This window comes from Lathyrus oleraceus, chromosome 4 (assembly GCF_024323335.1).
Source record: "Lathyrus oleraceus cultivar Zhongwan6 chromosome 4, CAAS_Psat_ZW6_1.0, whole genome shotgun sequence".
Taxonomy (NCBI): Eukaryota; Viridiplantae; Streptophyta; class Magnoliopsida; order Fabales; family Fabaceae; genus Lathyrus; species Lathyrus oleraceus.
This window is the reverse complement of record NC_066582.1, coordinates 154344959-154371304: the sequence shown is the minus strand read 5'-3', so window position 1 is coordinate 154371304 and position 26346 is coordinate 154344959. Positions and strand designations below refer to the sequence as shown.

The window sequence follows — 26346 nt, the reverse complement described above, 5'->3', positions numbered from 1 at the left end:
TGAATTAGCTAAATGTATTAAATGGATTAAAAGTAAAAAAAAAATGTATTAAAAATAATAAAAACAAAAAAAAGAGTAAAAAGAAAAATAGAAAAAAAGAGGCAGGTGCAATCTATGAAAAGAGTGCAATCAGCAAGTGGTTTGGGCTTGGCAGAAAGCCCAAAGACCAAAGTACTTTGGTTCAAGAGGGGGTGTGGCGTAGTAGAATAAGGGTGTGCGTAGTAAACTTTTCTTGGGCCAATGGCTTTAAACCCAACACAGAGGAGCTAAGGGAGGAGGGAAAATTTTTCAGAAACATGTTCAAATTACTCGGCTCAAATGCGTTGTTCCCTTCAAGCTAAGGCCAAAAACTTCACCGCATCGGAAATCGCCTCTGGTGGTGGTGGAGGTCCAATCACCACCAAGTCAATATCAAATTACTCGTCCATCCTTATTCTTTTACAATCCACCATAAATTTCTTCATATCCCTACTGCAATTCCCAAATTGAACAAAAAACTTTAAAAAAAACCTAAAGCTTTAAAACCAAAATTAAATCACTATGGAGGGGAATCAAAGCAAGGGACTTTGTGGCTTTGATTCCCCTCAGTGTCCTCTACATGATGGTAAATAGATTGAAGCCGAAAAGAATAGGGTGCAAAGGATCCCTACCTATAACGTTGTGGTCTGCCTTGGTAGTTGTTGAAGATGAAGATGGAGATGCTAAAGCAGATAGAAGACCAGAGGAAGAATCAGGTAATCAATTCGAGCTCTTCACCTTTTTGCTTGCGATAACTTCTTCTCCTTCTTCTTCTGAGTAGTCCGCAGGGATCGAAATTGTCGCCTTGTTCTGTGTTATTGTTGTAGTGGTGTGTGTGAGTGAGTGAGGGATTAGAGATTGAAAATAGGTTGAAGATGCTTGTAGAGTGAAAATAGAGAGAATTGAGATTGTGTTTGTGAGTGAAAAGTGAATGAAATGATTGTTGGTGATGAATTGGAGTGAAAGTTTGAGTATATAGGGAGGGATGAAGCAACTGAATTGGGTAGTCTGGAAAGGGGTTAGAGAGTCATTAGGGAAGGCGTGACTATTAATGAATTTGGAGAGGAAAGTTATTATTGATGTAACTCTGTTATAATTTTTGTTAGGATCCAATGAAGTTAGTTGAAATCGGTTATTATAATTAGCATGGAATGGAAACTGTTATGAAAAAAAGAGATGTTAGTTTTATGTTAGCATCAGTTAGTGGTGAATTGAAGTTAGTAATTGAGGAATGTTAATTGAAAATCGAAGTTAGGATTAACTGAAATTAGTTAAAAGGTTAGTATATTAGTGAATAGTTAGTTAGGTTATCTTATTGAACTAGGTTAGTTTAGGAAGACTGTTAGAATGAATTTGAATTAGTGAGGTCGTTACTTTTTGGCTCAAATTGGAAATACAGTTAATAAATTGTGAGCTTGAAATTGGTTAAAATTCTATAAGTTTTGAATTTGGAGGTTAGTTAGTTGTTATGTGTTGGTGAGTTAGTTTGTTAGGAAAATTTTGAATTGGAGTTAAATTGAATTTGTAGTTAGTGAAATGATTTATGAATGTTTGATTGTTGAAAATGAGCTTAAAGTTAGAATGATTTAGGATGATGTTAGTGTTAGTGAAACGAAAAGAGGTTGAATGATTAGTGTTGAATGATTGTTTGATTGGCTGCTATTTATTGAATTCAAAAATTGGTTATGAAATGAGCATTTATGGAATGTTATAGAATTAGCATGTTAGAATTGCAGATCTGTTATAGACTGGCTACTAAGTGAATTTGTAAATGCCTTAAAGTTAATTGATTGGTATGTCATGTTTATTGTATTAATACTGGTATGTGTTGATGTCCAACTGACTTTTTTTTGGGCATGTGTTTTGATGTCTGTCATGATCAACATGCTTAGATGGGATATGGATCTAGTATTTAACAAGGTTGAATATGTATTAATTGTTGAAAGGGTAGTGTATGTTGGATGACTGAGTTATGTGGATTGACTTACATTTTTGGTGAACTAAATTTGGATTGAATTGAGTTGACTTGTATGAAAATTGGTTTAAGTTTGAATAATATGCATGATGTTGGATGTCTATGACCATGCTTGTTTGATTGGTTTGAAAATTTATGTATGGTGTGCTTTAAATGTATGTATGAATGGTATGTTGGTGATGTCTTATTGGTTTGAAACCTGACCTAGTTTGATGCAGGTATGCCCATGAATCAAGTGATGACACATAAAAAAGAATCATGATAAGGATTGAAGACCAAGATGAAATGGCTTGTGAAAGAAATAGGTAATTGACTTTGGTAAACTTACTGACCAAAAAGTCAACAATTAACCAAAAGTCAATTGTAGGTTAATAACATGTAATTTTGTATGCACTTTGATTCTTGGCTTTGTATAATGAGCTTGGGTATGAAAAGTGGCATTTGAAAATGAATTGTAACTTTTGAATGACATATCTAATGAAATGGTTCTTGTACTGAATTGTGATGCTTGTGTAACAAGTAACATGATTTTCCCTCCAACATTGCACCTTTGAATATTTTGAAATTTGAATTGCATTTGAGAACTTTGACCATGAATATTGCAATTGGACTGCGAATCTTAATGCCTTGTTTTGAATCACCACCACACATAATGAATAAGTGTAATGACCAAGCCCATAAAGAAACTTAATCAATCAAATGACCCTCAATGGTTGACCAATATGATATATGCAATCCTTGATTAAATCCAAAACCATGATGCCACCCATACGATCCATAGATGCCAAGGATCAAGGATTAGGGTTTCATGGCCTTGAATTCAAGAGAGCTGTCACCATTAGTAAATGCATCATGGTATGCCCTGGATTTGGATTTCAAGGAAACTGTTCTGGACTGGGCCATGACACTAGGCACGGCACGGCCCAATGCTCGCCAAGCCCACGTCCAAACGACCATGTCCCAACGACCACGAGGACACGTCAGGTGAACGACCGTCCGCCCGAAGAACGTCTCCCCGGCCCCTTAAATACGTGTCGGACAACGAGCGGGTCCTCCCCATACGATCTCCATCCACTCATCGTCAACCCACGCCGCGGACACCTAAGTTGTGTCGGGCAGAGCCATAACGGCATCTCACTCACCACGTCACCCAACTCCCCTATATTGTCTCCTTAGGGATAGGGGCAGTTGGACCAGGGGGCAGACCTTGGTCTAGGTCTTAACGCTTCTTACGCGTCCCCTGGCAGCTCCTCTTTGGGCCTAGCTAATCCAGCCCATTAGGAGCCTTGGCCCAGCGCTGGGGGCTCAATATAAATACCCCTTTCATGGCAAAGGGGCAGGTATTCTAACTCACACTCTGATAACCTCATTCTGTACCTTTTCTGACTTAAGCATTGGAGCACCTTGCAGGTACACCCCCCTCTCATTTCATTCTCCGGCCCATTCACCAAGACCTTGGAAGGCCCTCCTGATCAGGTGAGATCAGTGGCACCGTCTATGGGAACTAGCTATCCCCATCTTCATCAAACGAGGATCAAAAGCTCATTTATTTCTGTCCTTCCAACATGGCCGGAGAACAACATAGCGATCACAACCGTCCCCTCGTCAACTACAATATGGACGACGGCCCGCCATCCCATGAAACGGACGCTCGGGACGGTCATCCATCCACCCCGTCTCCAGAGCCCCAAAACAACGGGGATGCCTCTCACGCCCACAATTTAGGGGCAGAGACATTTCATCCCATTCCCGTTCCCGTTGAAGGAGACGCCGTAATGATTGCCATGGTGAATGCCCTCAATCAGGCCGGTTCTATGCTCCACCAGCAGCACGAACGAATCATGGCCCTCGAAGCCGAACGACAAGAGGCCCGGCCCCAGCCGGTGAGTAGGATACAACAACGTTCGGAGCCAACGAAGAAGCGAGGACGTCGCTCTCCAGAACCCCACGTCAGCAGGGCACGCGCCCGTCGTGACGGTGGTCGAGCGGGAACATCACCAAGGCGCGGACACAGCCCCGACAACAACGAACTGTCTCCCTTAAGGAGCGACGAGGAAGATTTGCATTGCCCCCTATCTCGGGCAATAATGGAAGCCCCGCTCCCCAAAGGCATGGAGAAACCACCAAATCTAGCTGTGTACGACGGGACTACAGATCCCGACGATCACGTCGACAACGTCAACGCGATGCTCGACTACCGCAATGATATAACCGGGCACCTCAAATGCCGACTGTTCTCAACGACCCTCAGGAAAGGGGCCATGGCTTGGTACAAAAGCTTGGCCCCTGAGTCCATTACGTCATGGAGAGTCATGAGGTCCATGTTCACCAGGCACTTTACAGCTTCCCGTCGTCACCCCAAGACTGAGGCGACCCTTGAAGCCATAGTGCAGAAGAAGAATGAAACACTGTGCTCATACATCGAGCGATTCAACCAGGAAGCTGTCGAGGTAGATACCACCGAGCACATGAAGAAGTATCTCCTCGAGAGAGGTCTCTTGCCCGGCAGTGAACTTAGCAGAGCCGTAGGGATCGAGCCTCCCCGCACCTTAAACGAGCTCCTGCATAAAGCCCAGGCCTACATCAGATACGAGGAAAAGCAGGTGGCACACAATGCCCGCAGCGGACGTAACGCTGGGGAGACCGAGCACTCAAAACGCGAGGACACGAGCATTCCCCGTCGCAACGGAGACAAACGAAGAGAAGAAAGACCTCGCGAGCTCCGGGAAGGAAGAGGCCCCGCGGGCAGATATAGCGAGTACACCTTACTGACAGCTCCTCGAGAGCGCATCCTCGCAGAATGTATCAACTCTGAATTTAAGCAGGGCAGGGTCAGGTTCCCAAAACCGTCTGCACCAAAGCCCCACACCGACAAATCAAAGTACTGCCGGTTCCACAGAAGTCACGGGCACGTGACCGAAGACTGCGTCCACCTGAAGGATGCGATAGAAATTTTAATCCAAGAGGGGCACCTGAAGCAGTATACGAGGAAGAACGAAGCTCCCAGACACGACGAGCCAGAGAAGAAGAGACCCCGGGAAGACACACCCCCTGACAACTCTCCCTATCAAGTGGCCCTCTGCGTGTCACGACCGGAAGATTTCTTCCTCCCCGAACCATTGCCCGAGGGCAAGATCACTGCGCTCAGCCCCTGGGAAAACTTCCCTACCACACTGGTGATATCAGGAGGAGGAACTAACGGGGAATCCGCGGCCCTCTCCGTCAAACGTAAGTTCGACGAACTCCTACTGACTGCCCCCGAGCAGAAAGCGACATTGACAAAATACCGGGGAAAATCCAACCCAATATCCTTCTTCCTGGAGGAACTCCCGGGCGGATCCCCGAACTCGGGCATCCCACTATTGATAAGGGCAAAGATGGCCCAATTTGACGTACGACGCATCCTGGTCGACCAAGGCAGCTCGGTGGATATCATGTACGTCCACCTCTTCAAGACTCTGAAGCTAGACAAGGCCAACTTAGCCCCCTACGTCGGATCAGATCTCCAAGGATTCAACGGAGCAACAACCAGACCGTGGGGATATGTTGAGCTCCTCGTCACCTTCGGCGAACAAGAAACGGCCAGGGAAGTCAAAATCCAATTCCTGGTCGTAGACTGTCCGTCTCTCTACAATTGCATCTTTGGACGCCCGACACTGGCCGAACTCACCGCGGTCCCATCCACCGTCCACCTGAAGATGAAATACTACACCAAATTGGGACGTGTGGTCACCATCCATGGTGACATCGAAGCAGCCCGGCGATGCTACGACGCCGCAGTAAAAGGACAGGCCGTAGTCAGCACGAAGAGCAACTGCAACAACAAAAAACTCAAGACCGAGGATCCTGCCCGAGGAGTCAACGCCATCGACCTCGACTGTCGCATCGGGCTGGACGAGACCGAAGAGGGGAGGTTCCCCAAGGAACGCTCTCTCGAACACCCGGTCCGACCAATCCCCGACGGGGAGTTCGAACTCATTCCTCTTGGGGACGATCCGGAAAGGACGGTGAAGATAGGTAAGGGACTACCCGAGGAAACAAGAGAAGAGCTAGTAGCATGCCTCAAAGAGAACTCCGACCTCTTCGCGTGGAATGCCGCAGAAATGCCCGGGCTGGACCCCGAGATCGCGTGTCATAAGCTAGCTTTAGACCGGGCAGCCAAGCCCATAGCACAGCGTAGACGCAAGCAATCGCCCGAAAAGGCAGAGGCTGCCGAGCGAGCTGTAAAAGACCTCTTAGAGGCAAATTTTATTTCTGAAGCCCAGTACACAACCTGGCTCTCTAATGTAGTCCTCGTTAAGAAAAATAATGGAAAATGGCGTATGTGTGTTGATTATACTGATCTTAATAGGGCTTGCCCGAAAGATGCTTTCCCCCTCCCTAATATAGACTTGCTCGTTGACAACTCTGCAGGTTTTAAACTCTTGTCCTTCATGGACGCATATAGTGGATACAACCAGATCCCTATGTCGCCCGCAGACAAGAAACACACAGCGTTCATGACCCCAACGGGCAATTACTATTACAACGTGATGCCGTTCGGGCTCAAGAACGCTGGCGCTACATACCAACGCATGATGAACAAAGTCTTCAAGGACGAAATAGGGGACATGCTCGAAGTGTACATGGACGACATGATCGTCAAATCACACGAGGAGATAACCCATGCTCGACACCTTGCGAAGGTATTCGAGCAGGCGAGACAGTGTAAAATGAGGTTCAACCCCGAAAAATGCACGATCGGAGTCCGGGCAGGCAAGTTCCTCGGTTTCTATCTCACCGAAAGAGGGATCGAGGCCAACCCCGACAAATGCCGGGCATTCTCGGAGTTTCCGACCCCGAAAACCAAAAAATCGATCCAGTCACTCAATGGAGTGCTCGCCTCACTCTCCCGTTTCATCGCCAAGTCCGCCCAGCACGCATTGCCATTCTTCAGACTCCTTCGCAAAGAGGCTACCTTCGACTGGACCGATGAATGCGAGCAAGCGCTACTCCATCTAAAGAAGGTTCTGTCCCAACCCCCGGTCTTATCACGGCCATCAGAAAAGGAAACCCTATACTTATACCTATCCGTGGCAACCGAGGCCGTCAGCGCCGTTCTAATAAGAGAAACCGACGAAGGACAAAAGCCCATCTATTTTACGAGTAAAGCACTCCAAGGTCCCGAGCTCCGATATCAGCAAATCGAAAAGGTCGCCCTGGCCCTCATCAACACAGCGAGGAGACTACGATATTACTTCCTCGCACACACGATAAAGGTGAGGACCGACCAGCCAATCAAACAGCTGCTCGGGCGCCCGGATATGGCCGGGAGGATGCTCAAGTGGTCACTAGAACTCTCCGAATTCGACATACAATACGAAAGTAGGAAAGCCTTGAAAGCTCAGGCACTGGCCGACTTCGTCGCGGAGATGACCCACTGCCCGACTCCAGCAGAAAGCGCCCACAAATGGACGATCTTCGTCGATGGCGCCTCTAGCACATCAGGCAGCGGGGCCGGGATCATCCTCGAAAATGAAGAAGGGATCCTGATAGAGGTATCATTAGCGCTAGCGTTCCCAACATCAAACAACCAAGCCGAATACGAAGCCTTCCTCGCAGGCCTGAGGTTAGCCGAGGACCTGGGAGCAAAAGAGGTAAAAATATCCACCGACTCCCAGCTCGTGGCCTCACAAGTGCGAGGAGAATACCGAGCCAAGAACGACAACCTCCTCGAGTACTTGTCCCTCGTCAAAGAAAAACTTGATAGATTTGAAAAATGGGAAGTTCAACACATACCCCGCGAGCACAACACACGGGCAGACGTTCTCTCGAAACTAGCCAGCACGAGGAAAAAGGGTGGGAATAAATCAGTAATCCAAGAAATTCTCCCTCGGCCCAGCATCGACAAACTACCGCCTCCACTCGAGGTCAACGCTATTGGAGATGCCCGCTGTTGGATGACACCCATCTACAATTACCTCACACGAGACGAACTCCCGGCTGACCCGAAAGAGGCGACCACTGTCAAACGACGCGCATGCTCGTACGTACTCCTCGAAGGCAAACTCTACCGGAGAGGATTCTCCATCCCACTACTCAAATGCGTCGAGGAAGAGAAAGTCCCCGACATACTTGAAGAGATACACCGGGGAATTAACGCTCAACACCTCGGCGGACGATCGCTCGCACGAAAAGCCCTTCGAGCAGGCTACTACTGGCCGACCATGCAAAACGATTCGAAAGAGCACGTCAAAAGATGTGACAAATGCCAACGACATGCCGACATGCACCTCGCACCCCCGAACGACCTCAAATCACTGTCTTCCCCATGGCCCTTCGCGTGGTGGGGCATGGACATCCTCGGACCCTTCGTCACCGGATCATATCAGAATAAATACCTCATCGTCGGGGTGGATTACTTCACCAAATGGATCGAGGCGGAGGCACTGGCTAAAATAACCGCGCAGAACATTCTCCGGTTCTTCAAACGCAACATCCTCGCTCGGTTCGGTATACCCCAGGCACTTGTCACAGACAACGGGACACAATTCACGGACGGAGGATTCCAGGACTTCATCGCCAGCCTGGGCACCACACAGCATTTCACGTCTGTCGAGCATCCGCAGACGAACGGGCAAGCAGAGGCGGCCAATAGGGTAATCTTACGTGGCCTCAAACGCAGACTCGGTGAGGCAAAGAGGGCATGGGTCGAGGAGCTACATAGCGTGCTATGGGCCTACCGCACGACACCACATTCTACCACCGGGGAAACCCCGTTCCGACTAACGTACGGCACCGAGGCAGTCATCCCGGTGGAGATACGGGCGCCAACGAGGAGGACGGAGGAGCCCCTAGACGAGGAAATGAACGATGAAACCCTTAGAGCCGAGCTCGACCTAGTCGAGGAGATACGTTCCGAAGCAGCTCTCAGGGAAACAACCCTCAAACAAAAAATAGCACTACGCCATGACGCGAAAGTCATGAAAAGAGAGTTCCAGGTCGGCACCCTGGTCCTCAGAAGAAACCAGAAAAACCCGAGAGAGGGCAAACTGGCGGCCAACTGGGAAGGCCCTTACCGCGTCCGCGACAAAACGAGCAACGGGGCCTATTACCTAGAAAACCTACAAGGAGAACAACTCGCTCGACCATGGAACGCAGAAAAACTTAGACAATATTACAGCTAAATACACCACGGGGAGACGTGGCAGGTACGACCACGCTCTTCGTCCCCAAAACCCCAGGGAGGAACCACGAGACCCGGGAACGATCCGGGGTCACATAACAAACACAACCCTCCCCGACGGTTGGGATCTTGACCAAGACTCAACGTCGAAGTACCAGGACTGGCAGGGCACCCAGCTCGCGATGGGAGGGCCCAAGCCTCGGGACCAGGGTTCGAACAACGGACCCGGGCCTCGATACCCACGGGCACAAAGCCCGACACTTCGTCGGTTCCCTAAACCGAGGAGATTAACAAAGTCGAGCAGAGTACGAACTCATACAAACAAGTATCAAACACAAACGAGCACAATGAATGATAACGTAAATATTCATACATTAAAAACGATAAGAGCGGCCGAAGCCAAGTACGCCCGAAGGCCATATTACAACGCCCGAAGGCCAAATACATAAGGCACGCAGGCCATGATAACTAAAATCAAAGAAAAACAAATAAACTAAGACTCCGCTCGGAGCACCTCTTCATCCTCTTCTTCTTCTTCTCCCCCCAGCTCCTCCTCCGCTTCAAACGGGCAGATAATCTCACCATCCCGGACGCAGCAGTTATAGGCCGACCCTACTGTCACCAACTCAGGGTTCAGAAGCCCGAGCTGCTCGACAGCATTGTCGAAACCCTCTTTGAAGCAGGCCACGAGATCTTGGTTGAGAGTCCGAATATGCCCTAGCAGCTCACCGCGCGAGCCAAGGGCGCGTTCCTCCTCGGTCTCATCTGCCAGAGGACGGACCTTTCCCTCGAGAGACTCAACCTGAGCCCGTAGGCCAGCGTTGTCCTCGGTCAGCTTCTGATGGTCGACCACCTGCTCTTCCAAGCTCGCCTTAGCAGCCTTCAACTGGTCCCTCTCCTTTTCCACCTCCTCCAGCTTCTGGCTCAGCCCTTCCTGCAGCTGATGCTCTTCTTTGTAGTCCGACAGATCTTTAGATAGTCTTTCCTTCTCCGTCTGAACCTGCAAAAGGGCATCCTCCAGCGAGGCGGTGGAGACCGAAGTGTCGGTCAAAACCATGGCCGTCTCCATCACCCGGATGACAGCAGCAATATCCCTGGCCAGATCTTTCCTCCGGGCAGCAACATCCTGGTCCAGAATAGCCTTGGCATCAGGCGCAGGCACAGCAATCGACTCCTCGGCCTTGAAGAACGACCGTTCCACATAGCAGGGAGGTAGAAGATAGCTGCCCGGTCCATTCGAACTTCCTGGAGACGACCTGGTAAGGGCCCCAGCCGGGCGCTTCCGTTTATGGAGGGGAGAAGCCGTTGGCGACGGACTGCTATCAGGAATGTTGATCGGGTTAGATCGAGGAGGAGAGGAAGGAATCACGCTCGCCGCCTGCGAGGGACTAGCCCCGGCATCGCCAGCAGTCTCCAAGGGACGGACCACAGTTTTCTTCTTCTTCTTGGGCACCCGGTCAGGAGCGCCGACCTGATTCGCTAGCTTCAGCACCCGATCACGAGCATTGGGCATGGCACCTGCAAATAAATTACACACCAACATTAGCGAGCGAAGTCATAAACAGAAATAAAAAGCTAAACAAAGTCTGCCTACTCAATAACGCCAGAGCTTCCTCCTCGGTATCACACTCGAGCAGAGCCTTCGTATTGATATAACGCGCCTCGGTGATTAGTTCCCCGGCCTCATCCAGGTAGGGCACGCCCTGTCGATTCGCCCAGAACCCCAAGCTGAAGCTCTGCACGTAATCGACCAGCTTCTTGTACGCGAGCCTATCCTCCTCGCCGAGCATCGCATACTTGACTCGGTAATGCGCCGTGGAGAGATCGAAATGATCACGCTGCCACCTCAGCGGTATCTTCGACATCAGCGTCTCCTCCCCATTGGGTTTCCGCTGATAGTAGTATAGAGAGTGAAGGGCAGCCCGGGTAATCGGCATCACCACGTACCACCGGTTTTTGAAATGGCGAACAGAATCCTCGTACGTCTTGAACAGACGCACGGGCTGCTTGAAAGAAACCCAACTGTGGCGACCACGGGAACCGGACCTCTGGAGATGGAAAACGTGGAAGAAGAGAGCCCGGGTGCAACCAATGCCGAGGAACTGGCAAACTAACTCGAATGCCCGCATAAATGCGAGAGCATTAGGATGTAGTTGGGACGGCGCCAGCCGGAGCCACTTGAAGACCGACATCTGGAAGGAGTTGAAGGGCAGTCTAATCCCCGCCTCACGGAAAGCAAATTCATACATGGTGAACTGCTTCCCCGGGAAATGATGGCAAATGCGGTCTTCTTCCTTGGGGGCGCAGCAATACCAGTTTGGTGGATCCTCCCGGCTTATGGTCTCGACCATAGCGTAAGCAATGATGGCCTCGTCACAGAAGTCTGATTCCTCCTCCAAGGGCTCGTCCGCAACCCATGAGAAGTCGACCTGCCCGGAAGAGGAGGCGTGTTCGGTACCATCTCGGACACTCCCATCCCCGACAGGGAGACGAGCGATTGTCGCGTCTTCGGTGGAGGACCCAGAATCTTCCCTCCTCGGTCGTAAGCGCCCGGTAGCACCTGAAACGCAGACAGAAAGAGTGAATTCGACGTCATATCAAATCCACCCTTCCACCGCAGGTCAAGTGAAAGGGCGTAGCGGCGACGGACACTAACCGTGCTCAACTCGGTGACGCGCGCATTCTATGGAGACCGGGCATAAACTTCATACAGCCTATGCAAGTATTGCCCGGCATATGAAATTTATGCCCGGTACAGCATGATCCCAACCCTATTTTCTACCATCTAATATACACCTACAGTCCACTACACTATTCCTAAGTTAAACCTAACCACATTTCTACAAAAATAGCATGCGTTTGACAGAAAACAACAAGGAAAAACAGTGGATCACAGTGGAAAATCGTACCTGACATAGTTAAGTTGAAAGGGGTACGGTGGTGCCCGAGCAGAAGACGGTGGTTCAGATAGGAGGACGGGCGGAGACGGCGGTCCAGACGGTAGAGCGAGCAAACGAGGGAGAATGTGGAGAACTCCGGTGAACGTGTGAGCGAAAAAAGTGGAAATGAAGTTACTCAACCCCTTTTTTATAGGGCTTGGCACGTGGACCAACACGCTAGGTCATCATTGCCTAGCCTGCCTACGCCGTCTTTGCACACGAAACGAAGCGACCCCACTAATTCTGAGACACGTCTATCAAAGATAAGAAACTGAAACGACCCGAGCACCTATCCGTCTCCTCGACTCACCAAGACGCCACCTCCCCGCGTCATACCCACGTTTACCACAAGGAAGGTGCAGACCAACCGATCACCTCCATCCCCGACATTCCCGGAGAAAGGGTCGGTCATGAACAGGTCTGTTACGACCTCACCTGTCTAACGATCAAGCTTCCCCATCGTCTCGGGGAACCCTTAGTTGAAACATAAGTCATCTCTCTGGCTCAGAGACTCGACTTGGGGGGCTCCTGTTCTGGACTGGGCCATGACACTAGGCACGGCACGGCCCAATGCTCGCCAAGCCCACGTCCAAACGACCATGTCCCAACGACCACGAGGACACGTCAGGTGAACGACCGTCCGCCCGAAGAACGTCTCCCCGGCCCCTTAAATACGTGTCGGACAACGAGCGGGTCCTCCCCATACGATCTCCATCCACTCATCGTCAACCCACGCCGCGGACACCTAAGTTGTGTCGGGCAGAGCCATAACGGCATCTCACTCACCACGTCACCCAACTCCCCTATATTGTCTCCTTAGGGATAGGGGCAGTTGGACCAGGGGGCAGACCTTGGTCTAGGTCTTAACGCTTCTTACGCGTCCCCTGGCAGCTCCTCCTTGGGCCTAGCTAATCCAGCCCATTAGGAGCCTTGGCCCAGCGCTGGGGGCTCAATATAAATACCCCTTTCATGGCAAAGGGGCAGATATTCTAACTCACACTCTGATAACCTCATTCTGTACCTTTTCTGACTTAAGCATTGGAGCACCTTGCAGGTACACCCCCCTCTCATTTCATTCTCCGGCCCATTCACCAAGACCTTGGAAGGCCCTCCTGATCAGGTGAGATCAGAAACCCTAGCTCCTTGTTGATCATAAACATCAAAAGCCTTTGAATCTATGATGTTTACTTCAAAAATGCAAATGGTAAAATGAATGTGTTATGATGCTAATGAATATGTAGATGAACCATAGACCAAGAATCAGATGAAAGTGCAAAAGGAGAGGGAAAATTTTGGGGTATGACAAATATCATAAAATTGTTTGGAAAGCTCACCAAACATGAAAGTGAACTGAAATGGATCACCAAATATGTATCCATTGTGTCCCTCCAACATTGCACCTTTGAATATTTTGAAATTTGAATTGCATTTGAGAACTTTGACCATGAATATTGCAATTGGACTGTGAATCTTAATGCCTTGTTTTGAATCACCATCACACATAATGAATAAGTGTAATGATCAAGCCCATAAAGAAACTTAATCAATCAAATGACCCTCAATGGTTGACCAATATGATATTTGCAATCCCTGATTAAATCCAAAACCATGATGCCACCCATATGATCCATAGATGCCAAGGATCAAGGATTAGGGTTTCATGGCCTTGAATTCAAGAGAGTTGTCACCATTAGTCAATGCATCATGGTATGCCCTGGATTTGGATTTCAAGGAAACCATAGCTCCTTGTTGATCATAAACATCAAAAGCCTTTGAATCTATGATGTTTACTTCAAAAATGCAAATGGTAAAATGAATGTGTTATGATGCTAATGAATATGTAGATGAACCATAGACCAAGAATCGGATGAAAGTGCAAAAGGAGAGGGAAAAATTTGGGGTATGACAAATATCATAAAATTGTTTGGAAAGCTCACCAAACATGAAAGTGAACTGAAACGGATCACCAAATATGCATCCATTGTGGCCACAACCCCCCCCCCCCCCCCCCCTTTGGTGTGATACTTCAACTTTAGATGAATCGTAGATGAATTAACCCCTAGTGTGGCAAAAAATGTGGCTTGAATATCTTTCTTGCCTCTTTTTTCCGAGGGATATCTTGAGCTCAATGTGCCCCTAGGGCTTTGTTATTGACCTGTTGAACCCTTGAATTTTGCTCCTTCTATATGAGTGAGGTTTTCACGGGTTAGGCACAATATTTCCAAGAGGTTTGTGTACATTATGTTTCATGATATTCCTTGGTCTATCAATATTATTTGATCTTCGTAGTTGCTCATTACAACCCTTATCAACAATGCAACGTGGGAGTTGGGTATCCTATTTTATCAATTACTTATCTTAAAATTAACTGGTTATCGACATTTCTTGATTGGGTTTTCATGTGGATTTTGTTCTTGTATCATTATCTCCCTTAGCTTCTTCTTGATCGAATTATATGAGGCCCTGTCAAGATTAAGGAAACCTCTTAAAACCACTCATATGCCTTTGTTTGTCATTACACTGAATCACACCATAGTGTCTTCTTTCAAAGTCAGAACAAAGAATTTTCACTTCTTTAGATCTTTTCCTCTCTTAAAATACAAAATAACATACACAAGTTATATGTGTTCGTCTGGTTCGGCTGTTCCGTAGTAACTCATCATTCTCAAAGATTTCAAAAGCTCCTTGCAGATAAGGTATTTGTTTATCCTTTGACTAAAGGTGTTTCTGAAGGGGGTATATCCTTCTCCTTTAGAGATGTCAGATGAAGAAGAAGGTGAAGTTTGTTGGCGACAATAATGATGGTGTCTCAAACGAACTACCTTAGATATATATATTTGGAGGAGGAAAGTTTTTGAGGAGTTATAGAATGTGTTGTGTGCCTCCTATGGTCGTGTGAATGGTGTCGTTGGGATCATTCATCTTCATACTTATCGTGGTAAGTCAGTATTTTATCGTTGGCTCGGGCCAAACTATCGTAAGTCCAAGAGGTATGTGGTGGCCAGATTATTTAATTCGATTCTTGAATTTGTTTGTTACATTACTCTAATGTAGTTTATTTCCTATGTATGGACACCAGTAGGCCCCTCGACAACGTGTTTGTTCATCGGTAGCTAAAAGTGTCAAAGGGATGTCACCATATAGGACATTGATTGATTATTATGATATAATGTTGACTAACGTTCTCACAGACAACACCAATGATCTTTTATGGATCGGATTTTCTCACGTGAGTGAAAGATGGTTCATATCATAGGTGATTTATGGGATGTTTGTTGATGCATTTCAAGTTTAATCTTGCGCTAAGGGGGTACCTTCAAACACTTTTACGCCCAAGACATCTATCATTGATAGCGAGAGGTATTTTAGGGTAAAAATGTGTGTACCTTTATTTGACGTCTTGCTTCTGTTTTTATAGTGTAAGGTCCTACGATTTTAGGGACCTAGAATATTATGTGTAAAATATATGTTCAAAGGATAAAGTTGTCAAAATATTATTCGTTTAGTTGTGACCTAACGATCTTTCGTCAATCATTTGTCTTGATCAGGTATTTCTAAGGCATGTTCGCGCTTGTTCCCCAAAGTCCTAGAATCTTCTTTGAATTCATATAAGGATGAAAATGGGTAGGGTTTGGGTAAGGTACTATAGTACTTGTTCGCATACTCGCGGTTTGAAAAAAAAATCGTACCCGAGGCCATACCTGCGTGGGCACTAACATTTTTACATGTTCCCTGTGGGTATCTAAGTACTTATACCCATATCCGTTTATCCATATTTCTAATAAAAAATTATTGACCAGATACCCATACCATCTAGTGTATGCGATTTTAGGGGTGAGTTGGGTAGTCAACTGCCCTTTTTTTTCAAGTGGTTGTGCTTACCTCTCTTCAGCCTACTCTTTCTGGGGGTGGTGTGCCTGGTGTTTCAGGTGGGTTTTTCCGTCGACCGGAAGATTGTCTTATGTTTTTGTTTTTTGAGATTTTGGTGTTGGTTCTCTCTCTCTTGTTTGTCGTTGTTTGTGGTTTTAGTACACCTCTGATACGTTTATTTGTATCTTGTACTCTTTTCTTTTTATAATATATTTTGTCTATTTTTTCATTTTAAAAAAATTACATGTTTTTTTAAGTTTTTAACAATATTTTTAAAAAATCCAAGGATATTGTTGTTGAATTAAAAAAATAAACAAACACTTATATTAAAATATTAAAATATGTACAATTTTAATAGTGACGTATTTAATAAAATTGATAAATATATTGTGTCTATAATAGCAAAAGTAGTGTTATTTATTATGAAACAATTTGAAGAAGAAATGCAAGAATGTACATATGTCATTATTTTCGAGAATATTTTTGGATTTTTATAAAATTTAATTTTGTTTTTAATAGGAATCATGGAATAGTAGTAACGATGAATAATTTAGATTTATTCTTGTCTTTTTTGTCTTTAATTTTTTATACAAATAAGCATTCTCCTAATAATAAAAATATATATTATGTAATTTAAAAATATATATTATGCAAATATAAGATGGAGTGGATACTAAGATACCTGTACCCGCACACATGCATATTTATTTTAATAGATAATTATTTGAGTCTATATCTATTTTGCCAATTTTTATTCTATTTGTCGTAGATAATTTTTACTTATACCTATATGTCCATGCCAAATCAGTTGGTATTTTATCTTCTCTCTAAAATCAATTTTTCATCTTTGGGTCCACAGTTGTTCATTTTAAAAGTCTTAAATCTTGTTAGTAATTTTACGAAGTAAAGGCAATTTTTCTTTACTAAAGGCAAATATTTTTGGTAGGAAAAAACGAATATTTGGTGTTTCATAAAAACGAACATTGGATCTTTTGATCAAACCTTCATGTTGTGCAACTGCAGCACCTTTCAAAACTCAAACTAAAATAGAACTTGATTGTCTACAAGCTACAACCTGTCTCAAACTTGGTTAAAAATTAAGGTCAAAACTAAAGCGTAAATAAATAATTGAACTATGCTATAATTGATAATATTTATGATGTCAAAGTAGTTTTTTTTAAGGACTATAAATGGTACATAGAAAAATATAAAGCCAGCGTATATTACAATATGACTCTGATCAAATCTGTGGAGTAAAAATTGTGCAGTTCAAGAAAAACAATCAAAGGTACATACAGGCTTAGACCAATGTTCCATCATGCTTCAGGTCAACTAACCAATCAACTAGTATTATCTAACAACACAACTATTGGCAACATTGATTCGAACAACAGCTTGCATCCTTGTCATCGCCAACAAACCAAAGAGCACGACACAAAATCAATTTGACAACCTCATCAATATGTTCATTTTAATCCTTGTGTGTTCCCAAAGCAATTGTCACTTGTCTAAGTTCATCAAAAAATTCACTTTAAGCCATCAACTGTGATTCCAAAGCAGTCTTCTGTTGTTCATGACAGGAGGAGCTAATCCTGGAATGTCGCGTATGTCCTTGTTGCCTGGATGAACAAGCTGAAAATTTGAAAGATAAGGTTTATCAGTAAAAATAAGCACCAAGGTAGTGATAACTTCTTGAATATAGTTTGGCAAGATAGTAACAGAGATAACTTCTTGAATGAAACCAAGATGGTGGTGATAACATAAAGGAAACAAGGTGTTTAGGCACCGGTAAGTAAACAAGTTGTTTAGGCACCGGTAAGTAAACAAGTTGTTTAGGCACCAGTAAATTCAGCTTGAAACAAAACAATAGAGGATTTTGCTAAACTGAACCATAAGTTAGAAAGTAAACTTCTCTCACCTTTACAATAATGATAGCAATTACTCCAATGACAATGAGGAAAAGCAATGCCATAATACACTTGTCAGTAGCAACCTATTACAAAAATGTCAGCAAGTTTATCAATGAATGATTCATAAAGTTAGGAACTATACTGAACAAAATATGTGGATTCTGTAGAAATTGACCTGCCTACCGATTTCCTTGACCAACTTAGATGCTTTCTTTATAGAGAAATGGATAGAATCCAACTCATTCACAACTCTGCTCATTTGTTCCGTCTAAAAAAGAAGAGATTACAGCTTTTAATTCCCATGTCAAATTCAAAATAAAAAAAAACTTGGATTACTTATAGGGTGGCTGTTTATGTATAAGATTCATGATACCTGAGCCTTAAGAGCTGCTGCAGTCTCGGTACCAACATTAACTGTGTCTTGAACAATCTATTCAAGCAGAAGGGTTCATGGAAAAAAACTTTCTGTTAGCAAAGTTCCCTTCTTTATCCACAGGAGATAGACAACAGAATTTGTATATCCAGCATATTCAAATCAAACTTTATTTAGTATTTAGGATTCATGTGAAAATGTATAATTAGATTAAAATTTAGGACTCAGGAGCATAATCTTAGATTAATATAAATGAGGAAAATGCTGTGAAAGAGATAGGTAAATTGCCATAACATATTTATGGAAGTAAAACGACGAGAGAATGTGCTAAATAAACAATAAGCAACACAAACAATAGGGCACAACCAAGACAACGGTTTGACAAAACAGAAAGACCAGTATAGTCTTATTCAAGGTATAAACCGTACATATTTTTAAGGTCAGACTCATCACCAATAATCAAATTGTGTTCTAAAAATCATATATTTACTTAACCAAAAGCTATTATCACGAAAATAAAAGTAAGAAAGCATATTATTATGTGAGCCATTTCACTCTAGAACAAAAAAACTATAGCAAGTTATAAAATCAGTAGCAGTCTATGTATTTGGAAGAAAAGTATAGTGATATTCAAGGTATAACCAACCCTTTTTCCCCTCTCAATGGCTTGATCCGTGTCATCCATCATCCGATTCCCTTGATCCATTAGCTGTTCATTTGACATTGCTGTAATTCATCATAAATGGTCCAAATTAACCAAAGTGGTAAACAGATTAAATCTTGCTTGGTCATGCAGTTAAAACCACAACAGCTTGTATTTTAAAACTACTTCGGACTTTTAAAGGTCAACAGCCAAAAATTTATAAGTGCTTGTAATTGACAGAAGAAGCAGAAACAAAACAGCCCCCTTTAAACAATAGCGGAAACAGAATATTTTTTAGACAATTTTACTTTTTCTACTTATGCTTCATATTGGAGCCTTTTTAAAAAATAAAAAATGATGACAAAAAAGGATGAAGATCATAGAAGTGTGAGAAAGGAATTACACTATGAAGCACGCATGTTGAATTTCAAGTAATGTAACATGTCAAAGCACATCTAGACCATCTCCAAATATGAAATAATACAGAAGTATGATAATTTTTCTAATCTCTCACTTTCACTGAAATGATTAAGGACTCCTCCACTCATACAGTCACGTTTTTCTATCTATGATTCCTCCTATATCGCATGAATATTTGCTTAACTTAGGGGATGTCACGGTACAAATGCAAAATGAATACAACCACGAGTCATATAAATCAATCATAAGAAGGTGGCAAAAGTACAGGCCTTGTCTAAAAACTGGGTAACTGGAAAATGTATTTGTTGACTAAACATAAAGTGTTTTCAGTCATTAATGTCACGCCTAGTGAAATAAAATGATCATGGACTTCATTTGACCGCTGAAAACAAGGTGTGATGCATGAATATTAGCATAACCGATATGAAGAAGCTCAGATACTTACCAGAAGCTAGCAAGACATTTTCTTCTGTGTAACCTTCACTGGGCCCCTCAAAGAGTTCAATTCGCTTATTCTCAATATTTGTAGCATATCTGCATTGTAATAAAACACAAGCACATATTTATTGATGCTATCAAAGTCCGCATTACACTCAATGAAGAACTGAATGATACATTCTAAGGAAGCAAAAGGATGTTCTCACTTACTGTTTCTTCAAAGCAACATATGAATTCAACTCTTTGATCTGCAACAAAAATCAAATTCTTGTCAGCAACTGAATGAATGCCATTAGATGTTACAGACAGCAATAAACCTAAAGATCTTACCATTGACTGCTTTTTCTCAGTCAAATATTTGTTAGTTTCTCTGTCAAATCTAGACTCCAAAGCTTTGACCTCTTTATCGAACTCTTTAATAAGCCTGAAAAAACAGATCCAACAACATACACACTAGACGGTAAGCAGAGAGCCAAACCTCAGTTCTTAAACAAGTTAATTCATGATCAAAACTCCGTGTGCTTCCAATGCCAAAATGGAATTAATCAACCAACCTTTAGAATTGATTTTGACATGTATGGATGTTCTTGAGTAGAATTGATTTTAACTCCATAATTGATTCTATCTCTAAGCTAGAATTTCGAGATTTTGCCTCTAAAATTGACTTTTAATTTTGTTCAAATCAATCACTTTTAGACGAAAGTACCAAAACATGAATATTTTTCTTTCAACTCACTTCTAGTCAAAATCAATTTAACCTAATCAATTAATTCAAAATCAATTAACGCCACCTATAACCAAACACTCAACTATCAAAATACATTCAGATTTCTGGTTCATACTTTTTAACACATTTTCAACACATATCTGGAAATCACAAACAACAATTAACTCTATCCAATAAAATGAACAACATCAAGCTCACATTGCCAGATTTTTTTATCACCTAACATAAAAACCAAACACATGAATCACAAAGGAAAGAGAAAAAGTACCCTTTACTCTCTCGCATTTTCTCCGTGAGCTCTTCCAATTGTCTGCTCTGCCTACTCGAATCCTTAATCTTCTCCAGTTTCTGAAATCCATTTCTGCACAAAAACAACAACAACGATTCAAAAATCGAAACAGAAAACGTCATTTTGAGGCAAAAAAAAATGGCGGAGGATTTCAGATCCCTACGATAGAGCGCGGAAATTGTCGGCGACGCGTCCGTCGATCTCCGCCAGATCCTCGCTGATCGCCGACAACTGATCCATTTTCAAGGGCGGTGCAATCTACCTCAACCTTCAGATTCCGCACCAACGGCGAGATCTGAATGAGGATAATTAGGATTTGTTTGGAAGAAGATTTTATAACGCGGAATAGCTTTTGAAATGTGGGTTGGATTTCAAAACGACGTTTAGAGATTACTGTGCCGTTCGTTTACTTTCGAAGAACAAAAAACATAAACAATATTGGATCTTGTTGTGTGTGTTTCCTGTCGCTCGTGAATCGTGATTATTTTTCAGAGTTTTTTATTAGTATTTTGGGTTTTAAACGAATTTGGCCGTTTAATTTAAACCACGATAGAAGATACTGGTTTTGTTTTTTTGTTAATATACTAGTACGTCGTTAAGTTGGTTCGCTTGATTTGATTGTTGTTATATTATAAGGTACCGCTGTAATAAATTTTGAAAAAAATGTGATTAAAAGGTTGTTTCTGTATAATAAAGTATCACTTGTAAGTTGTAAATCATAGCATAGCATTATTTATAGAAATAAGTATATCGTTGTGAAATTTGATAAATAAAACAAGTTTAATTTTATTTAAAAAATTAAATTCGAAAATATTTTGAGATATATTATGTGAAAATAAAAAATTTGAAACATATTTTAATATTGAAGTCGAAATATAAAAGAAATAAAAGATAATTGAAATAAAATTCAATGCAGTAAATAATTGAAAATAAAAAATTTGATTTATAAAAAAATTGGAACGCTTATGAATACATTTTTGACTATTCTCTCACAAACTCATTGATACTTATAAGTTAGTCTTAAGAAATATCACTTCTGACTTTTTAGAGGTCCATGCCAAATACTAAAAATGGATTCTTAATAAAAAATACAATCTTTAAAATAGAACAATGTTTTATTCGTCAAATAAGAACATGTTATTGCACTCATTTCTTTATCAAATTATTGTATTCATCACTGTCACATTAGTTATAACTAATTCCCCCTCCAACCAATCGTTTTAGACAAGAGAATATTCTTACATAAGCCAGAGTCTTGCAATGACCACACCTAAAAAAGTATAACAAGGAGGATTGAACCCACAACATTTACCATCATTTAAAAAAATATCTCTTACCACTTAGCCAATGACAAATTCATGTTTATTTTCCATTTCATAATTTATTTAATATATTATTAACTATATATTTCACTTTTTTAAAAACAAAATGAGACCCCTTTAATTTGGGGGCTCTGGGCTAAGGATCGTCTTGCCCTTACTCAAGATCGACTTTGGTCTTAAGTTAACCGTCTACAACGGTCGACTAAGCAAAATATGTCACGTTTTCGTCTCCATGCAGACTCCAACTTCGATAGGTTTTCACGTGTCTTCAAATAACTGTTTGATCTTATCCACTTACACCTCATAGACTGCATGGAGAAAATAAAAGTTTGGAAAACTCTTAATTTTATAAGTCTCAAAACCAATCAAACATTTGGTCTCTGTCTGATTAGAAATTCGACCAAAGTTGGCATCATCTTTTGACCAAACAAATTTGTCGAAATATCTACGGGATTTTCTAACCATTTCAATTCTGACAATAAATCTATCATCAAATCAGAAAATTTATCGCATCTTTATAATTAATGCTTATGTCGAAAATCGGAGGTAACATGTTCATGTAAATATAGTCAATTTTATTTTTAGTCTTTGAAATCTTTTTCAAAAAATAGTCCTTCAAATACTTTTCATCCACACTTTTGGTCCCTAACGTCAAGTATCACTAACGGAGTATGACAGGACAGTCAAAAAAATATTCATATAAATGTGATTCACTATAAAAATAAAAAACTTAAAATTAGTGAAAATGACATTTAAACTTTTATCATTCTATTGTTAGATATCTTTCTAGACAAAATTTAGCTTTTCGTGGAACAAATACCAAGATCAATGTACAAATAATGAGAACTTTTTTCTTTTGTTGAGATGATTACCGAATGGGATCTTGTTATGCAAAGGCACCTTGAATGTGTATTTACTCCAAAACGTCAAATTCGTAGAAAGAAATTGTTAGAACAAGATTTGATTCCGCATCTATACCTTGAGTTTTGATGATAACAATGTTGTATTTGTGTGAGAATAATTTTGGTGCCCTGATGGTTTATTATTGTGTAGCTTTAACAGGCAATTCTGATTCTAAGTATATGACGTGCAACGTCATCAGTTTCTGAACAATGAGTTCCAAATCCGCTTTTGCGCCAGTTAATAGAAGTTCTAAAAGATGTTCAATGTTGTTGCTGCAATAATCTTTCTGCTTCTGTGCTAATTCACTCATGAGAAGCTTATGAGGAAACGCTATATTGTTGCTGCAACGTTCTCTCGGTCAGTGCTTCTGGATGTGACTCTGATCACCAGACTTCTAAAGAATGACAAGCTTCTGAAGTTGTGTTACGTAACTGAAGATTCGGAAGATCTCAGGTCAGACGATTGAGGTTATCAAGATTCTGACTGTAGATTCTAAAGACTCTGAAGATTCTGAAGATACTGAAGATCTCAAGCCAGATTATTGATATTTCCAAGGTTCTGACCAAAGTTTTTGAATCTAACTTTATATTTGTTCATTTCATGCTTCATCAACTTTCATCAGAAGCTAGTGAACTTGAAGATAAGATCAAATGAGAACATGATCAAATAGTACATAGTACAAATTGAATATCCTTTCCACTACCTGATTTCATGGGTAAAGGATAATATTATACAACACACTTATCACTGATTTTGTGGGCGAAGAACAATACGCAATATCACTTCTTTCAACATCCAATAGTGGATAGTCGCTCTATGAGATTTCCCCATTTTACCCTCTAACGGTCTTTTTCTTATGCTATATAAGTGAGATATTGGAGACTTGAAGAAAAGGCCGGTGATACAACTTTTTGATAAGTCTGTTTCTTTGTGAAAAGCTATCATTCTTTTGTACACAGTTTTTCTTTAAGTGTTTGTTTATCATTTGTGTAAAATATGCTTGTATTGAAGCAACTTGTAACACACAAAATATTATTCAAACTGTTTATTTGATTCCTTAAAGATACTAGGATATAGTCAAATCCTTGAGAAGACAAATAAGGTTATTCTTTGTGAGTCCTTAAGGAGACTAGGGTATAGTCGGATCCTTAAGAACACAAAGAATGTTATTCTTTGTGATTATTGTAATATGTTGATTATAGTGGATTAAGTCTTTATGTATAGGGCAAAATCACCTTGGTGGGTGGATTGGAGTAGCTTTGAGTTTCAAGCGAACCAGGATAAAAATAATTGTGTTTTATCTCTTTTTTGTTAACTTATTATTGTGTTCTTGAGTTGGTAAAAAACTTTTGTTTTGTAAAACCCAATTCAAACCCCCTATTTCTCGTGTTTTTTACACCTTTAATTGGTATCAGAGCTCCGGTTCTGATTGTGATAAAAGTTTTATCAACACTTCACCATGTTCAATATCGATCCAGTTTGTGTGAGAAACAATGGTTGCTACTAACATTGTTACCAATAATGAAAGAGATCACTACAATGCAAAACCACCAATCTTTGATGGTGAGAAATTTGATTATTGGAAGATAGAATAGAAAGCTTATTTCTTGGTTACGATGTTGATCTTTGGGATCTTGTATTCGGTGGCTATGTTCATTTAATTAATGTTGAAGGAATAATATATCAAAAAGTGATATGATTGATCAACAGAAGAAAGATTTCAAAAATCATCACAAGGCTAGAACTATATTGCTAAATGTTATCTCTTATACTGAGTATGAGAAGATAACAAACAGAGATTCTGTCAAATCTATTTTTGACTCTCTGAGGATGACTCATGAGGGGAATGTTCAAGTAAAGAAGACAAAGGATTTAGACTTAATCCATAAGTATGAGGCATTCAAAATGGACGATGATGAAACAGTTGAGACTATGTTCTCAAGGTTTCAAATGCTTGTTGTAGGACTGAAAGCTCTGGACAAAGGATACTCTACAGCTGACCATGTCAATAAGATTATCAGAAGTCTTCCTAAAAATGGAGATCTATGGTAACTGCTTTGAAGCTGGCAAAGGATCTCAGCAGTATTAGTCTTGAAGAACTTGTTAGTTATTTAAGAAGCCACAAGAGTGAGCTCAAGGAAAATGAACATCAGAAGCGAGGTAAATTTGTTGCCTTAAAGTTTAAGCCTGAGAAGATAAAAGCTTATCAAGCTGAGGAAGAATCAGAAGGATTTGATGAAGACTCAGAGGATGATGATGAGTTGTCTCTAATTTCAAAGAGAGTCAACAGACTCTGGAAGCAGATACACAATGGTCAAGGGAAGTTCAAAAGAGCCAAAAAGATTGTTGGTCGTTTTGATTCTTTGTCTGAACATAAGAAGCAAGGCTCTGGAAAATAAGTTATCTACTTTGAGTCCAAGGAGCCAGGCCACTACAAAAATGATTGTCTTAAGTTGAAAAGGGACAAAAGGCCTAAGAAAAAAATTTATAAAGGCAAGAAAGGGTTGATGGCTACATGGGATGATCCAGAATCTGAAGAAGAAGATTCTGACGAAGAAAAAGCAAATATTTCATCTATGGCAACTACAGATGATCCTAAAGGTTCTGAAGAATCAGAAGACAATGTATTATCAGAATCAGAATCAGACTCTGATTCCAAAGAGGTATTTTTTTAACGTATCGCGTTCTGATCTTGAATCATGTCTCTCTAAAATGCTGGAAAAGTACCAGAGTCTTCAGAGTAAATACAAGGACTTTAAACAAGTCCAAGTAATTGCTTCTGAAACTCGCAGTGAGCTTGAGAAAGATATTTTCTCTCTAAATGAAAAAGTATGTTCTTTATAAAGTAACAACCCTGCTTTGAAAAGCAAAATTTCAAAACTAGAGGAGGAAATAGTCTCAAAATCTTCTGGTACTGATTACATCATTATATATGACAGCGCATTCTAGTACTTTCTAGCTAAAAGCATAAATATAAGAAAAATGGCTTCTCTAATCTATAGAGTTAGCAGAAATGGCAAGAAAGGTTTAGGTTGTACATAAACTATAAAACCTAACGAAAGTCAAAAGGCAAAACCTCTCTACGTGCATTTCGTGCCTGCTGGCACTGAGATTGATATTTCTGCACAGACACAGAAACATACAAAGGGTAAGAACTCAATTTTGAAACCTAAGTAACATGCTCTAGTTGCCAGGTTAGAGTCTATATGTCTTTTAATTTTGTTTTCAATTAATCATGTAAGTTGAGTATGCGCCTAAGAGGGGGGGGGGGGGGGGGGGAATTAGGTTATTTGAAAACTTTTTTCGGTTTTATGAAAACTTTGTTCTTTCTTTTCTGGTTTGGTTAAGCAATGA

The 26346-nt window shown here is 41.8% G+C and overlaps 2 protein-coding genes and 1 long non-coding RNA gene across 3 annotated transcripts; 2 read left to right on the top strand and 1 right to left on the bottom strand.

Moving 5' to 3' along the window:
* Positions 1 to 258: 258 nt before the first annotated feature.
* On the top strand, positions 259 to 2528 carry LOC127135300 (uncharacterized). Its single transcript, XR_007808505.1, has 2 exons — positions 259 to 734; positions 2212 to 2528. It is a non-coding gene; the product is annotated as an uncharacterized LOC127135300 (long non-coding RNA).
* Positions 2529 to 3558: 1030 nt separating this feature from the next.
* Positions 3559 to 9159, top strand: LOC127136480 (uncharacterized). Its single transcript, XM_051063029.1, has 2 exons — positions 3559 to 8018; positions 8658 to 9159. The coding sequence occupies exons 1-2, from the start codon at positions 3559 to 3561 to the stop codon at positions 9157 to 9159; spliced, it is 4962 nt and encodes a 1653-aa protein (XP_050918986.1).
* A 7961-nt stretch (positions 9160 to 17120) lies between these two features.
* Positions 17121 to 21359, bottom strand: LOC127074264 (novel plant SNARE 11). Its single transcript, XM_051015570.1, has 10 exons — positions 20931 to 21359; positions 20747 to 20839; positions 20082 to 20175; positions 19962 to 19999; positions 19759 to 19847; positions 18897 to 18976; positions 18251 to 18307; positions 18053 to 18145; positions 17886 to 17960; positions 17121 to 17599 (listed from the first exon to the last, which is right to left on the bottom strand). The coding sequence occupies exons 1-10, from the start codon at positions 21005 to 21007 to the stop codon at positions 17507 to 17509; spliced, it is 789 nt and encodes a 262-aa protein (XP_050871527.1). The 5' UTR covers positions 21008 to 21359; the 3' UTR covers positions 17121 to 17506.
* Positions 21360 to 26346: the final 4987 nt, after the last annotated feature.